At 51.0% G+C, this 15,444-nt stretch overlaps 3 protein-coding genes across 3 annotated transcripts; all 3 read right to left on the reverse strand.

The window, feature by feature from the left end:
* Nucleotides 1–851: 851 nt before the first annotated feature.
* Nucleotides 852–2,751, reverse strand: CTRU02_209893 (glucose transporter rco-3; the record flags this gene model as incomplete). Its single annotated transcript, XM_036720707.2, has 3 exons — nt 852–2,166; nt 2,233–2,505; nt 2,636–2,751. 3 exons carry the CDS (start codon nt 2,749–2,751, stop codon nt 852–854), a joined length of 1,704 nt encoding a protein of 567 aa, XP_036587547.2.
* A 9,453-nt stretch (nt 2,752–12,204) lies between these two features.
* Nucleotides 12,205–12,545, reverse strand: CTRU02_209894 (40S ribosomal protein eS30; the record flags this gene model as incomplete). The annotated part of the gene is made up of 3 exons (XM_036720708.1): nt 12,205–12,228; nt 12,311–12,441; nt 12,512–12,545. The coding sequence occupies 3 exons, from the start codon at nt 12,543–12,545 to the stop codon at nt 12,205–12,207; spliced, it is 189 nt and encodes a 62-aa protein (XP_036587548.1).
* A 443-nt stretch (nt 12,546–12,988) lies between these two features.
* CTRU02_209895 (fumarate reductase) lies at nt 12,989–15,062 on the reverse strand (the record flags this gene model as incomplete). Its single annotated transcript, XM_036720709.1, has 4 exons — nt 12,989–14,522; nt 14,584–14,821; nt 14,893–14,961; nt 15,029–15,062. 4 exons carry the CDS (start codon nt 15,060–15,062, stop codon nt 12,989–12,991), a joined length of 1,875 nt encoding a protein of 624 aa, XP_036587549.1.
* Between the last annotated feature and the right edge of the window lie 382 nt (nt 15,063–15,444).

Here is a 15,444-nt window from a genome sequence, read left to right on the forward strand (position 1 = left end):
GACGAGAGACGGATGAAGCGGTGAGTGATTCGCTGATCTCTTGAACAACATGTTCACTCTTTCATTAAAGCCATACCTACTGTGTGTTGGCACCAACCGACGCGGAGTATGGAGAATGATAAAACAAATGCCGCTTATAGGCGATGGAGGAATTAGATATATGACTACAGGCCAAAACATAAACAACAGGCTTCTCAATATGAATTTGTGCACTGGTGGTTCTTGCCGTACCTAACCCGCTTGCTCCTCCGACAGACTACGTCTCCATAACAAGGGCAGTGAATTAACTGATGAAGGAAGCATCTGAACTGATCATGTTCAGTCAGTTATAGCCACAGATCTTGGTCAAGCCAACAGTTCCATGGTCCGTTTGCCTATAGTACACATTGCAAGGAGGAAGCAAGGCAGCACCGATCGGTGAACCAACTTGAGTCAAATTGGATAGAGGAGAAAGAAGCTACCGCAACTGTCCGTTCTACTGACCATTTGAAACCGGTGTTCCCCCACCATTTTGTCACATTAATTTGTTGAGCCTAGGAGGTGGGTTTGGTATATCATCAGCTCCCGTACGCCATACAAGGTAACTCCAACGTCAGATATGATGGGATATTTTCGTCAGTATAGACCATGATTTCTTTGTTCCCCGTCCGAACAACCGCTGCAGTATAATGGCATGCCCATTTCCACCAAAGAAACCCCAAAAACCAACCGCCCATCGGTGGCTATAGCCAGTGAACCCCGTAAAACTCCATAAGATCGTGAACTCCGACGCTGCTATCCGGGATATGATTCGATAAACAAGAGAAAAAAGAGCGATCGTAGTATCAATAATATAATAAAGGGTATAATGATCAGTAGCTGAAATCAACATTGCCCATCTGGGATAGCATCTTTGCTTCCGCTGATGTCGAGGTCCCAGTGGCGGCGGTGTTTGTTGACGTTGCTGAATTTGAGTTTGTATGTGTTGTGGAATTTGTTTGCGTTTGTTGCAGTTCGTGTTCTGGTGGAGGCTGGGCACTTGGTGACCATCCATCGTTCAACATTTGCTGAAAGCTCCAGCTTGGTTCGAACCTGGTACTGTTCCAGGCGTAGTCGACACGCTCATACATCTCATCTATCTGTTCTAAGCTGATCTTGCTTGTCTCGAATACCATGCACCAGACAAACAGAACGGCTAGGATACAGAAAGCCCCCCAAAGGAAGAAGATTTTGGGCCCAATGTCGGCATAACCTGGCCCGGAGCCAACCATGAAAGGAGTTCCGTACGCAATGCCGAAGTTGAGCAGCCAGTTGGAGGCGGTGGAGATCGAGTTGGCTTTCGCACGAACCTTGAGAGGGTAAATTTCGGAAGTGATAACCCATGCGACGGGGCCCCATGATGCTGCAAAGAAGAAAATGTAAATTGCACAGAACACGATAAGAATGGTTTGGGCGGCTTTCTGGAGATTGTCTCCGGCGGCTGTGGTGAAGGAAGCAATAAGAAGTTGGCAGACGGCCATGCCGATAGCACCGACCATCAAAAGCTTACGACGACCCCAAGACTCGATGACTAGGAGTCCAGGAACTGTTGATACGACATTGATGATGTTGATGATAAGAGCTTTGAGATACGGGTTATCGAGTTTGACGCCGTCAAAGAAGCTCGTGCTGTAGTACATAATGAAGTTGATACCTGTCAGTTGCTGCAGCATTTGCAAGCAGCATCCAGTGAGTGTTCGTCGACCAAGGTGAGGGGATCCATAAAAGATTTCCCTGTATGAATCTGGACCCAAGGTGAGCTCATATTCATGGTTAGCAACAATCTCCTGCAGCTCATCAAGCAAGGCAGGATGAGTAATATCGAGACGTCGGAGGCGACTGAGTGACAAGCCAGCGGCTTCTGGTTTGCCCTTCTTGACGAGATAACGAGGCGTCTCAGGTAGGACAAGTAGGCCGAGAGCGAGTACCACAGCCCATACAAGTTGGAGGCCGAGGGGGATTCGGTAAGCGGCGGCGGTATGCAGCTTTTCGGTCAGAATGTTGACGAAGGATGCAGATAGTAGGCCTATTGTGATGGATAGTTGGTAGGCGCAGACAAGGGTACCTCGAATCCATTTCGGTGCCATTTCCGACTGATAGACTGGGACGAGTACTGAGATGGACCCAACTCCGACACCAGCAAAAAACCTGCCGTGTTTCATCAGCAACGCGCTCCGCGACAATCCAGCAAACGCAAAAATCCCATTAACCTACCTTCCAACCAATAGCATCGGAATATCGTGCGCGCAGACTTGAAAAATACCACCGAAACTGAATACGCCGACGGACAGAATGAGGGAGATGCGGCGACCCCAGGCATCGCCTATAGGAGCGGCGAGAAGTGCGCCGAGAACGGTACCAGCGCTTAGAATAGCGACGATAATGGAGGATTCAGCCGGTGATATGGCAGGCTGGTTGTTCGCATCGTGATAACCGGTCGTGAAATCTCGTCGGAATGCCGACATGGAAAGAATACCATTAATCGTGCTAGCGTCCAGCAAGAATCAGCCTCAATGTCCCCAACACAAGTCCTGAAAAAGAAAACCGAAGCCCGCGCGTCGTTTTCCATCTACTTCGTATCGGCGCGGTCGATGTTGGAAATGCAAGGGTCGCTTACCCAGTGTCGTAGCCGAAGAGCAAACCACCAGAGGCGACGAACAAGCCGACCATGATGGCCGGGGCCGACGAGCCGGCGACATTGTCGGGCTTCTGCCAGCCCATGGCTATCGCCATGGTGACAGGGGGTTTCGGCGACTTCGATACAGAATCTCGTCCTTGTACTATGAGAGTTCGAGTCTCTCGAGGGTCGTCGAAGAGCGAGGTCGAAATGGGCCGGCGACCATTTGACTGACGGGCGGGCGATCGAGCAGGCGAGGGAGTGGTGAATCGACAAAGTGTGGGTAATGATGGATGGATTGATGGATGGGACAGGCAAGTTAGATGGGTGTGGAGAAGAGCAGGGAGAGACTAGAGGGACTGGAAGAAAGTCGGGCTGTCGGGTCCCGTTCGCGTACTCGGTAGTAGCAGCAAGGTCAATCGGAAGGGCCAGACAGGGAGCCAGCGCCAGAAAAGGCACGCTGAGTTGGTGAAGGAGAGACGGAGAACAGAGGCAGGGGTGGTGGTGGTGTTGGTGGTGGGGAGAGGACCAGTCAGATAAAGGAAAATATGAGAAATTATGGGACCAGAGGGCGAGAAGCAGTAGACCCAGAAAGCCCGAAAGGGGGGTAGTACTGTGTAGGTGCGTAGTGGAGTGGTAGGAACACCAAGTAGTAAGTAATGGCAGCAGAGGCAGTTATTGCCTGGTGGTGGTGGTGGTGCAAGAGCGGACAGCCAGCAGCAGTAGCAGCAGCAAAAAAAGTGAACAGAGAGAAAGGGAACGAATGGGTGGGCAGCAACAATAGGACGAGGGCGAGGGGGATCAAGGCGGTTTTTTGAGGGGCCCCTCCTAGTGCCCTCTTCTACATAGTAAGCAATAGGTGTCTGGAAAGTGTGGCTCTCCCCTCTGGCTCCCCTGGCTCCCCCCTCTAGTAGTAGCTGCGCTCGTCTTACTGGGCCTCAAGGCGTGGCTGCGGCTGTGATTGGTCCTTCATTCTCTTGGGAGTGCTGAGAGGTGTACCCGGTCGTGCTCAACACGCAGTCGACCACCCCTTTCTTAGTACTAATCCTAATTGGGACATGGCGTCTGTCGTCCTTGTTCCCCTTGGCGCAAAAAGGCGGGAAGGAATGTGGAATGTGGACGAGGTCTTTTTGTACTACTTTGTCACTGCCGGGGCGGAATTTCAGCTGTGATAGCTGCCTCTCATGCTGGCCTCTCTTGGTTAAGACCTAGACCTAGACCTAGTGTAGACCTCTGGTCCACTAACAAAGTACGCTACGCCCTGGAAATCTCCCATACGGCAAGGCCATACCCGCTTAGTGCTGGACACGCTGAACAAGCACACTGCGGCAAGCTACGCCTCCACGGGCTATGGCCTGAGTCACCATAATTGGCACACGAACTGTTGCTTGTGAATTATGTCCCGAATCGGTGTCAATCTTCTTCTTCATCTTTTTCTTCTGCTTTGATGGGCACCTGGAAGCATGAACATCTACCATGTATCCGCCTACCTGCATCTGCATGCGAGCTGCTCTCTACTTTTGAAGCTCAGTCCCTGGTCATCTTAACTCTCCTGCTAAAAGCAAGGAAGGTGCAGTCGAACGGAGGGAAGCTGTGGTGGAATGTCTGATCATTGTCTCTTATTCCCGGTAAACTTTAACAGAGTCAGACTGCCAGGGAATGCCAGGCGTTGAGGCGGACAGACATTTGGACGTTGGTACACCACATCGGCGTGAGTTTTTTCTTCTGATTGCTCAGGGGGACGTATCGTCTGGCCTGATCTGACTGGCCCAGAGGATAGAGGACGTCCCGAGCGAGAGGAAAGCATGGCTGTCCGAGGTATTCGTACATTGGACTAACGGTACGGACGCAACGTTAACAGACGGTACGTTAAGGTACATTTAGTGTCGCCAAACCACCAACAGCCAAGTCTCCAAATACCAGTGGGCGACAAAGACAGCTACTCTGTATTTGCATTAGTGTGGCATGGAGCCCAGCCCAGCAGAGTACTCGCACTGCAGCCCACGGTTGCCTGTGGAGTCGAGACAAACATCAGCTTGAACTCCTCTCACACTGTACGTTACGCAGTACAGAACTCACAGGCTGCATTGTCTCTCTAGTCTTCAACCAGGACACAATAGATAGTACGTAGTCTCATCGTTCAGGCTGCTGCTGTCCACCCCCATTCCCCAGGCTCCTTTGACACTTTTCAATATTCACACCTCTCAGTGCCCTCAAAGTTGGTGATAATCCGTCAAGTACACCGTCCGATCATATTGCATATAGCCTCACTTACCTGGCTTGCTTTTGCACTGATCGATTGTCTCCAGGACGAGGACTGGGCTTGCCTTCGTGCCGCTCCTACTTCCTATGCCTTTATCTGACTTTTACCTCTCTCACCTGCAGTTGGCGGGGCAGGGCAGGGCAATTGGAATAAGAAAGGGTAGGCCATTATTACCTGTAGTGGCGCTTCAAGCGGACTAAACCGTGATTCTAGGTAGCATATGAATACAGACGAATGTAGGCTATGCGCTCACCCGTCACATTTTGCCTACCCTGGGTTGACTACGCCCTGTGACTAATGGGAACGACGCCTTGTCCAATCCTTCATGGCGGCTGTCATTTTTTGCAAAGCAGTCTCACAATGCATTTCTCAAAACGGTGGCCAACTTAGCACACCTGGTACGTAAGAATTTGTCCCTGTTGTACGTACATGTTGTGGCATCCCTTGGCTACTAAAAACTGTGACAATCCTCTGTTTATGCTTTGGCAAGCAGCGCGAAGAGCAAATACCGTTTGATGTGGCCGCAACCAGAAACCCCTACAACATTAACCCCTGAAAGTCACACACAACGGAATATCTCTCAGAATCGTCGCTGTGTCGTGTACATCCGTCACGCAGACGTGCTGCTGCATGATACTTCCAAGTCGGACACACAAGTGGGAGGAAAACTGAAGATGAGCATGACGACACCAGGGACGCAGTGGAAAGCCTCTGTTTCTTAAGGGGCGGCGTCCATCATATCCGGTCGCACCTGTTTGTAAGCCACATTCTGGGAAACTGATACCCTCGAGACTTGTCCTCGTCCTCGTCCGGCGTATGTTTGAATGGATGGTTTGTCTGGCTGAATGAAATAAGGCATTGTTGAAGTTGACACACAATCAATCCATCGGCATCAGCTTTCCTGCTACTTGGGTGGGCAGGTGGGGCATTTCACCGGTTGAAAGCCATGCTGTAAACATACTGTGTTCCTTGCACAGATTACCGATCAGACCACCTGCTTCAGCCAGCGGTAATTCTGGTATGGCACAGTGCTTTTCTGGGTCCACTTCACAGTGACCCGACAAAAGCCGACAACAGGGGCTACCGGATTGGCAGAAATCCATCTAGACTCCACTAGATAAATTGCGGGGGAGTCTCCGCTAGCCCTGCCAAAAGCAGGTACGTACTTTTAGGTACCTACGCACTACGTCCCTTCCAATTCAAGCTTTGAGCTATCATCGGAGCACTCAGCGACACTTGCCCACCAAGCACAACTGCATCTCATCATCACACCAAGCGACCCTGTTCTTTTTCCAACGCCGGAAGCAATGCCGTTTTCCTGGGCGGATAACTCTCTTTCATTTTTTCCCTATCTTCCTTTTTTCTATTAACTCCCTCATTGCCTCAGGTACCACGCGCTGCCCCCTTCAGTCTTCCGAACAGGCAGCCCACACTAACCACGTACTATGTACCTCCGCGAACGCCCTCTAAATCTACCAAGAGTGACCAACCTCGCCCCATGATCATGCTGGCCCGCGGCACAGCTCTTTTCAGTCTCGACAAAGAATTTGCATTTCTACCATTTTCTCCCGCCCTAAAACCGATAAAGTTTCTCTGATATGCCCTTATCTACTTGCAACAGTACTTCTTGTCTTGAGGAAGGTAGAAGGAACAACACCATCGGCAAACCAGGCCCTCACTTCAGCTATAAGTCGGCTCCAATAAGCGGTCTCTGGTACCGCTAGGTGTCAGCCTGACTCAAGGACCCCCAAGAAGAAGTGATTCTTCTTGCATGCTGGATACTGAAGAACCAGGGTGCTGGGTAATGGACCGCTGACTGATTTTTGTTGCCAAACTTTCAGCCGGAACTCCGTTGGCTTACAGATGCAGCATCCGCATGATCCCATACCGCCACAACTGCCACCACTGCCATTCTTCCACTGGTATGATAAGCCAAGATCTAGCTTCAGCGCTTGGCCAACAAGAGAGGCAATCAAAATTGACCTCCTGGTGGGAATTGAAACACGTATTGAGACTTGGGCACAGAAGGTATATTATATTTTGCGCTTGCTGTCTCACTTGCGCTGGCAGCCGCCGGCATTCCCTCAGAGCCTGACATGTGGAAGCATTCTAGGAAGCTACACAGTGTTTGATTATTATTCCGAATATCCAAAAGCTCTTTTATTCTTGCAATGCCACCGCCTCGTAAAATGGCTGTCCGAGCAAGCGATCCGGCGTCCCAAAAGCCTGCACGGCCAGTATTGAGGCCGACATCTTGGAACTAGTCTATGCAAATTGAAGCACACTCACCGACACCCGCACTCAGGATTCGCTGGTTCGATCTCTGGGGCTTGATGGAGTAATAATCGCCTGCTTCAACGTGCCTTCGGCACAGAGGTTTCTTGGCAGATCTATATGTCACTACTTTGGAGACAGGTTGGGTGTGGGAGTGTCTCTCCTCTTCAGCCGACGCATTTTACAGCCAACTACTGTCTCACTAGGTCTGAGGCGTTCGCCGTCCTTCATGGCTCCCCAGCGTCGACTTTCCCGAAGTCTTAATAACCGGACAGCCGGATTCCAAGCCAGAAATCAATTTGTTCCTAATTGACAGTCATCCTTGGTCATCTATAAACGCCTCCTTATGGTCTGGGAGTGCTGAATCCCTTGCGTTACGGTGACGGGGATCGAGAAAAGGCGGTTGCATCGACCAGCGTCGAATCAGTCCCATTGCGATTGCCCTCTTCAACCACAGATTTTGGTATTCAATCTCCCTTTATTTTATTTCTCATTTTTCTTACGTTTTTGTAGTTGGCCGATTTTAGACTTCTTCATGGTATACTACTAAACTTAAGATGAACGGGCTCTACCACCTGATAAGCAACCACGCCAAAGGTCCCAAATTAACAACTACTGCACGCATACTTAAGCGGGTTAGTCATAGCCACAGGTGTCACGTATTGCCCAAGCCTACTATCCAACCGCAGACGTAACGGAAGGGCCAACCTCACTGGTCAGTCACATCTAACTGCCATAGGACAGAAGGTCAAGGAAGTGAGCGATTGTCTATTTCTCTAGCATACAGATTCTGGTTCGTTGACGTGCTGCCAAGCGCAAATGTCAACGTTGCGCATATCCCGAGACTTGTCTTTGACACAGGAAGACTAACGCATGTGGTGAAAACATTAATCTTTACGGCAACGGCCACAGCATAAAGTCCTCAGACAGTGCCAGCAGGATCTATGCATGACCAGAGACAGACATCTTGGACGGTCATGTCTAAGGTCGCACACATCTTTTGGGGCCAGTCACCAAAGGTTGCACATTTGGCCAGCAGTGGGTTGGGTTTAAACAATGAGGTCCTGAGTTACAAGGAGAGCCCCCCATAGCACGCACCAGGTGTGGTATTGGGCGATGATCTGATCAGCGGATCGACATGCAGCGATCGACGGGACCCTAACGTGGACACCACGCCCGACAGGCGACCGAACTCTGGCTCACGCGCAAACAGTCCCTGCATACGTGTCCAGGGCGAGCGAGAGGGGGGATAAGAAGAAAGAAAAGAAAGCAACCGAACTTCCCGCGTCCTTATGGCCGCAAATGTGACTGCCACGGGGTACTTGTACACCTGCTGCATGAGTTTAGCTGGGAGGGAGACAACAGATCAATTGGTAGTTACAAAGTGACAGCTTAGCTTTTATTTTCGCACCTACAGTTCTTGCCAAGCTCTATCGAAGGCTAATTTCCGGCAGACAGCGGCCTAGGGATGGCGCCGCTTTTGATGCATGCCTTGCGAGACGATCTAACTTGTTCCTTGGAGTTCCATGGAATGAAATGATTCAATGACAATAGGAGGGTTTGATTTTATAATCCACGTTTGAGGCGAATGATCTTATCAATCCTCCTTAGGGCCGTGCCATATGCTGCGCCACTGTTTGCTCTGCACCCTCTACATAGGAGTCAGTTATCTCAATGATCAAACATAGTGGCCGACGTCACGTCACCGCACGTAAAAGACGAGCAATCCAGAGCTTGGAATATAGATTACCAATGTCTTCAACCAGACCATGCAGCAGGAATATCACATCAGCCTCAAAGCAGGGCGATACTCAACCAGCGGGCTTGTTAATGTGAATAGGAGCGACGACGTGGGGCACTATCAAAAACCGGAGAGTCACCCTCTCTCAACTGATCCAGCCGCAGGGCAATGTGGAGACAACAATGACTGTCGGACATACAAGTCCGCGCAAAAGTCCGTTCCGCCTGTCTGTTCCCACTATGTATGCCGCGGGGCCGAGCCGCCACGAGTGATGCTGTGCCGTGGAGGGGCGAGGTACGAGGTACGACAACTGTTCGTGAACCGCAGGTGACACCGCTTCTGTGGCCTCCATATACCCTCTCTGATCGTGGAAGCCATGGGCACACGGCAATATCGGGCCCCTGCCTTGTGTTTTTTTGCCCGGGGTTGTTCGACAATGGCGTAGGTTGACGTCGTGAATACCTACTGGTCCTATATTTAGTGTCGAGTGTCGTTGGTTTGGCCTCGCACTGGCTGTGTTCCACGGGATACTGTTGTGATGTATGGCTCTATTCTTTGCTGCACGCCTCCCTTGTTGATCCTGTTTTGAAACGCGTGATGAAGGCGGATTTCGTTTTTTTACGGCGTAGATATTTGCTCAACTCAGTCCCAGCGCAATGGTATTCACAAACAGGTAATCTGAGTATGTTACATAGGTATATAAGTCGAAGCTCTCAAGAAAATCTCAGTTGTGTTCTTCCTTGAGCTCTCTCCTGCTACTTGCTTCGAGTCCTAGCGTAGTGGTGCAGGGCTATTGAAAGTCAGAGGAGACTAGTCTTGACTTCAGGTTTTCTCAACTTTACTCAACTAGGGCCAAATTCTATGTATGATTTGAAGAGGTATTCAACCATTAGATGTGGAATAATGGCATCATGTCGGGATTTCGTTGGGCCGAGAGAGTTGCCCTCCAGCATTGACAAGCGGAGGCAGCAGCCTAAGTACTGAAGGATTGATCACCGTTTTCACTACTTCTATTTCCTTGCTTCCCGCCCTATTTATGTAGTTGATTTTCATTATCATCTCCTTTGTGAACATGGGTTCAAAGTAGGCCCACCCAAGTGCCATATATGCCACTGGCCTGAATTATATTCGAAGAGTCAGAAATACAGCAACGTATCATTTCTCTGGTTCGCTATGATGTAGAGGTGGAGGTGGGAAGCCGGTGCAATGATGAGCTATGTACTTACAAGAAACCTTCGGTAATGGGTTTGAAGAGAATGTTGATGGCGGACGTTCCAGAAGAGTACACGATGGCTGACCGAAGACCATTTCGCGAGTTAACTATACGTGCCGCTCCCCCAGGCAATAACGTAGGAGCACTCAGGATATTTCCCCTATATATCTCTCCAAGTGTAACTCATCCCACGAATTTCATCGGCATTGGTAAAAGACGGTTCGTATCGTCGGATCTTTTGTTTTATCTGCGGCATAAACTAGGCCGGGGATAATGGTGAGTTCTTGTGTCGTTCAGCTCGAGAGTAAAATGGTCAGAAAAGATTACGAGCTTAAGTTATTCTTGCTTAAAAGGTTCACTTGAACGGACCCAAGAGGCCAGTGGATGGATATAAGGCAAGTGAAAGTGGTATAGCGATATTGTCATCCAGAGCCGCAAAGAACGAAAGAAGCAGACTCTTCCATGCCACTATAGAGGTTGGGGAAATCATGGGTGTTGAATACGAGGGTTCAGGCTCAATGTTCATAGGCAGGACTTGGTGGACAACTCCCACGTATCTCATCATAAGTTTTATTAGGGCCTGATGAAGCCATCCTCAGATTACTTGAATAGCTACGCTACATGTGTTTTCAGTTATGGCCACGGCCACCCGTCGTTGAACTGAAGTCCAGGTAACCGATCTTTTCGTTCAAGAGTCCGTACCAAGCAACTGCTGAAAGCATGCAGCTGCCAGGATACTGATGCGAGGCTTTGTTCAGTTTAATCCATGGAATGAGTTTACTGAACCATTCGACTTTCCGGCGCGGTAGAGAACAAAACAGAAACAGATGGGAACTGGCGGAATCCATTTCCTCGGAGGACAGGTTCCTGTTACGTCGTATGGGCCATCCTTCGAGTATATAGGTGGGGTTCGATTGGCTTTTTGCCTTAGCCACCTGTAACATGGCATTTTGGGTTGATATTATCAGTCATAGACCCCCCTTGGAAGTCTTGTCATCCCCATGCGTATTTGAACCTCCGCTGGGAACCAGGCGGAGGCTAGAACAGAGTCGTCGGCAATCCACCCCCAATAAGCTTTGCCGTTGACTAAAATTCAAAAATAACTATGACTAATAATGGCTCTGCGTCGTAATAACTTTTGTCATGCCAATAATATTGTCTCTTCGTAGCCTTGCTTTTTGGACATGTAGCAACCACGGATATAATGCGATGAGGGATCATCGCCTGGTAAATAGGTCAGCCCTGATAGTGATCAATCCCGCTCCCAGTGTCTTCAGACTCTGGCCATCTTGAAAGATAATCCATAGCGGCAATCAACGGTAGTTTACAACGCTTTAGTCAACGAAACTCATGAAATATGTCCTATCTTGCATTATGTCCGTCATGACAGCAAAGCATACCTTTATAAACAGATGTAGTTAGGACAACAGACCTAGAGGAGAACACGAGGTACAGATGCTGAATAGACCTAAAACCCCAATGACCAACTATGCTTTGAGCTTCAACAGGGTTCAATAGGGAGTTCTTGTGCCAGTCTCTAAATAGTATGGAACTTCAGCTATGCTCTTGCTCTTCTCTCTCCTTGCCAGACGGCCCATCAAGAGTAGAGTTGAACGATTCACGGCAAGCCCTTGAGTCGTATCAAGATAACAAAGTCAAAGCCTGTCTCCCGAAGTTATGGCGTACAAATACACGTGCATAGATACTCTTCACCCCTGCTTTCATTTGAACCCGAGCCTCCCTCACCCCGACTAGTTGCTGTCAACCTTCTGCTCACCCAACTCGGCATCTAAGACCTCTAGTCAAGGTCGCTCACTAAAGAGCAAAGAGTAGGAGTGGCAAAGCAAGCGCAAATTACGAGGAATAAAGAGCCTCGCGGCTTAATTCTATTTCTATTCCATCTCGACAATTAGCATTTTCCTCCTTTTTCCCTGTTTACCTCAAAACCGGACAAAACGCCGTTCGCTGCATGCAACCTATTACACCAGCCTCACAACTTCGAGAACCTTGGGACATCGTGTCGAGTCGTCGGGTAACGCTGTACCGATTCTCATGCGCATCGATCGCCCCGAGTAAGTTTAATTGCCAGGGTTAGGGTTCATCTGCGTCCTCCAAGTCAGCTCCTGGAAAAATCACAACACCGGACGTTGCCCAAACAGGCCGTGAGGGTGGGAAACGACTTACCTTGCGCTTGCCGCCAGTGACGGCGACGTTGACGAAGCGGCGCGTGTAAACCTCCCTCTTGCGCGCGCGGCCTTTGGGGGTCTTTGCTTTCTCGGCAGGCTCGACCTTGGGGGTCTGAGACTTGACCTTGCCTAATTGGTCGAGGTTGATGAGCGACTGCTTGCCGCCAGTTGAAAAGCAACTTGCCCGCGAGGGACTTACCTGCACGGGCGAGACTTCCGTGAACCTTTCCCATTTTTTTTTTTTTTTAAATTATATTTGTTTCAACCTCTTGCGAGTGGTGATGCGCGGTTCGGCTTGCAGGTAAAATTAGTAACGCGGTTTCGGGGAATTTTGCGCCGCGGGTTCGTGGTGGGGTACAGGGTAAGCCGCGGATCAATGGCGGGGACCCCAGATGGTCAGAGTTCAAGATGCACGTGTACCGTCACCTGACGGCGAGTACAACAAGCCTAAATTATTGTGAAGCTGAGGAACAAGGCAGTGAGAAAGGGTTTGGAAAAAAAGTTAAGAGGTCCATTGGATCCAAGAGACTATAACATGTATCTATGAATACAATCCTGATAGTGACTACCGATGAAGAAATGCCCAAATCAGAAGTGCGCCAAATGCGCACCCAGTACTCCGGTTATCACTATTTTACCCAAGCCAAGCCGTCGTGCATCGTCGATCATTCCAAATTTAAAGCTCCAAACTTGGCGTCTGGCCCTTGACGCGGCCAATCACCTGCTCCGGTGCGTACTTGGGAATGACCTCGTCGTCGTGCAGCATCTCGAACTCCTCGGTCGCATCGCGGCCCATGAAGTTCATGATAGCCTGAGGGCCACCGGGGTGCTCCTCAAGCCAGTTGGACAGGTCCATCACGACACCCTTTACGACAACCCACAGGTCCTCCTTGGTGTTGTGCTTGGCAACCTCCTCCAGGGTGTACTCCTTCTCGGGGATTGTGAACTTCTTGGGGTTGGGCTTGTCGGCCTTCTGTCCGCCTTCGGTGGGGGTGGGGCCGGTAGAAGAGCTAGTTTGCTGGGCGGGGATGCCCTGACCACCAGCGCCGCCGGCGTTGTTCCAGTCAATCGTGACTCGGCCCGGCTGCGCAGGGTCGAGGTGCAGTGAGATCTGGCCCATACGGGCAGCAGCACCACCAGCACCGGTAAGAGCCTGCTGGAAGAGGTAGTTGCTGGCGGTGTCACCAGCAACACGGCCGTAGACGACGCAGCCAAGCAGAGAAGAACCACCCAAACGGTTAGCTCCGTGAACACCACCAGCAAGCTCACCGCAAGCGAAGAGACCGTCAAAGGGCTTCTGCTCCTTGTTAAGGACCTGGGCCTTGTCGTTGATCTCAATACCACCCATGGTGAAGTGAAGCACGGGCTCCATGAGGGCAACGTGGAAGGTGTCGCTGATGTCAAATGGCAGGTTGTGGAAGAACTTCTTGCCCCAAGGATCCTTCTGCTTGCCATCGGCGATGGCGTTGTAGGTTTGGAAAGACTTCTGAAGGTGGTCGGGGGAGCAGCCAATCTCCTTGGCCAGATCCGCACCACTCATCTTCTTCATCAGGCCACGACCAGAGTAGTGGCGAGTGTGGAAGTCAAGGACATTGGAAGCCTTGGAGTTGAGAACGAGTCTGATGGGGAACTTGTTCTTGTCCTTCTCCTTCCACATCATGCCAGAAACGTAGTCACGGTGGCCAAGCTCATCGCAGAAACGGTCACCGTCGGCGTTGAGGAGGATACCACCCTCACCACGGAGGGCCTCAGCAGCCAAGAACTTCCACTTGGAGCCGGGGTCCTTGGGGTCGACCAGACCAGTGGGGTGGACCTGGACCTTGTCCATGTCAATACCGTTACCGCCGATGGCCATCACCATCTTCTGACCGTCACCAGTGGCATGGGAACCGTTAGTGGTGGCGAGTCCAAAGGTATCAGGACGGTGCTGCTTCAGCAACGAGGTGTCACCGAAGTCAGCGGCGTAACCACCGGTGGCAAGGACGACGGGGCCATCGACCGACTGCTCCTCTCCGTTGAACTCGTACTTAACACCAGTGATGGTGTTGCCCTCCTTGTTCAGGCCAGTGACGCGGGCCTTCTTGATGATCTCGACTCGGTGGGGCTCAGTCTCGGCGAGTTCCTCGAGTCTTTGCATAAGAGCGTAGGTAATGGCCATACCGGGGAACTTGGCATCGTGACCACGGTGCGTACGGGGCTGAGAGTGACCACTAGAGCAGTGTTAGTCAACGCTGGTCATAAAAAGGGGCGCGGGATAGCATTCAAACATACCCTAGACGGGAAACGAGAGTGAGATCAAGGTTGAAAACGTCCTGAAGCCACTCGACGGCGGCGGCAGACTTGTAGGTAAGGACCTTAATCAGGTCGGGGCGGGCCTTGTCACGAGCAGACTTCAAGGTATCATCGTAGAACTGCTTGACACTGTCGGCGATCTGGTGGTCGACCTGTGTCCGGGTCAAGGCACCGTTGATACCTGAGGTGGCCTTTGTGGAGTTGCCTCCGAAGAAGCCTACGCGTGGGAATCGTCAGTATGCGACCGGCTGTCAGACGAGGCGCGCAAGCGGGAGATTTGCAACTTACCCTGCTTGTCAAGGACGACAACATTTCCACCAGCGAGGTAGATGGTGTGCGCGGCACTCAAGCCAGACACTGAGCAGATGGGTTAGCATGTGAACGAGGGGAAAGTGAGGCGAATGGTTAGCAGAAAGCTACTTACGACCACCACCGACGACGATAACTCTGGGTGCCATTTTGAATGATGTGTACAGATGCGCTCCAAAATGAAGATGGAGAACAAACAAAGAGGAATGGAAAGAGAAATGGTGGGGGGGATGAAGAGAGTTTATGGATGTCGAGGTTTAAGAGGAAAACGAGACAGCCAGATTCCCCTTCGTGTCTAAGCTACGCCGAGGATACGGCAAGTCAAGGTACAAAGGGTGCAGCGAGCGGCCTTGGTGCAGTGCTGACACGGCGAGTCGTGAGCCGAGGTCGAAGCGCCTGGGAGGGAACAGGGGGGATTAGCACTGGGACACTTCTATGGGACGACGACTGGGCCACCCGCCGTCTGCTAGCGGGTTTTGGGGCCAGTTTTGGCCTGGGTCTGGGTCGTTGTCGGGGGGTGGTCTGGGGCAG

Source organism: Colletotrichum truncatum (assembly GCF_014235925.2).
Source record: "Colletotrichum truncatum strain CMES1059 chromosome Unknown Contig_0006, whole genome shotgun sequence".
NCBI classification, from domain to species: Eukaryota; Fungi; Ascomycota; class Sordariomycetes; order Glomerellales; family Glomerellaceae; genus Colletotrichum; species Colletotrichum truncatum.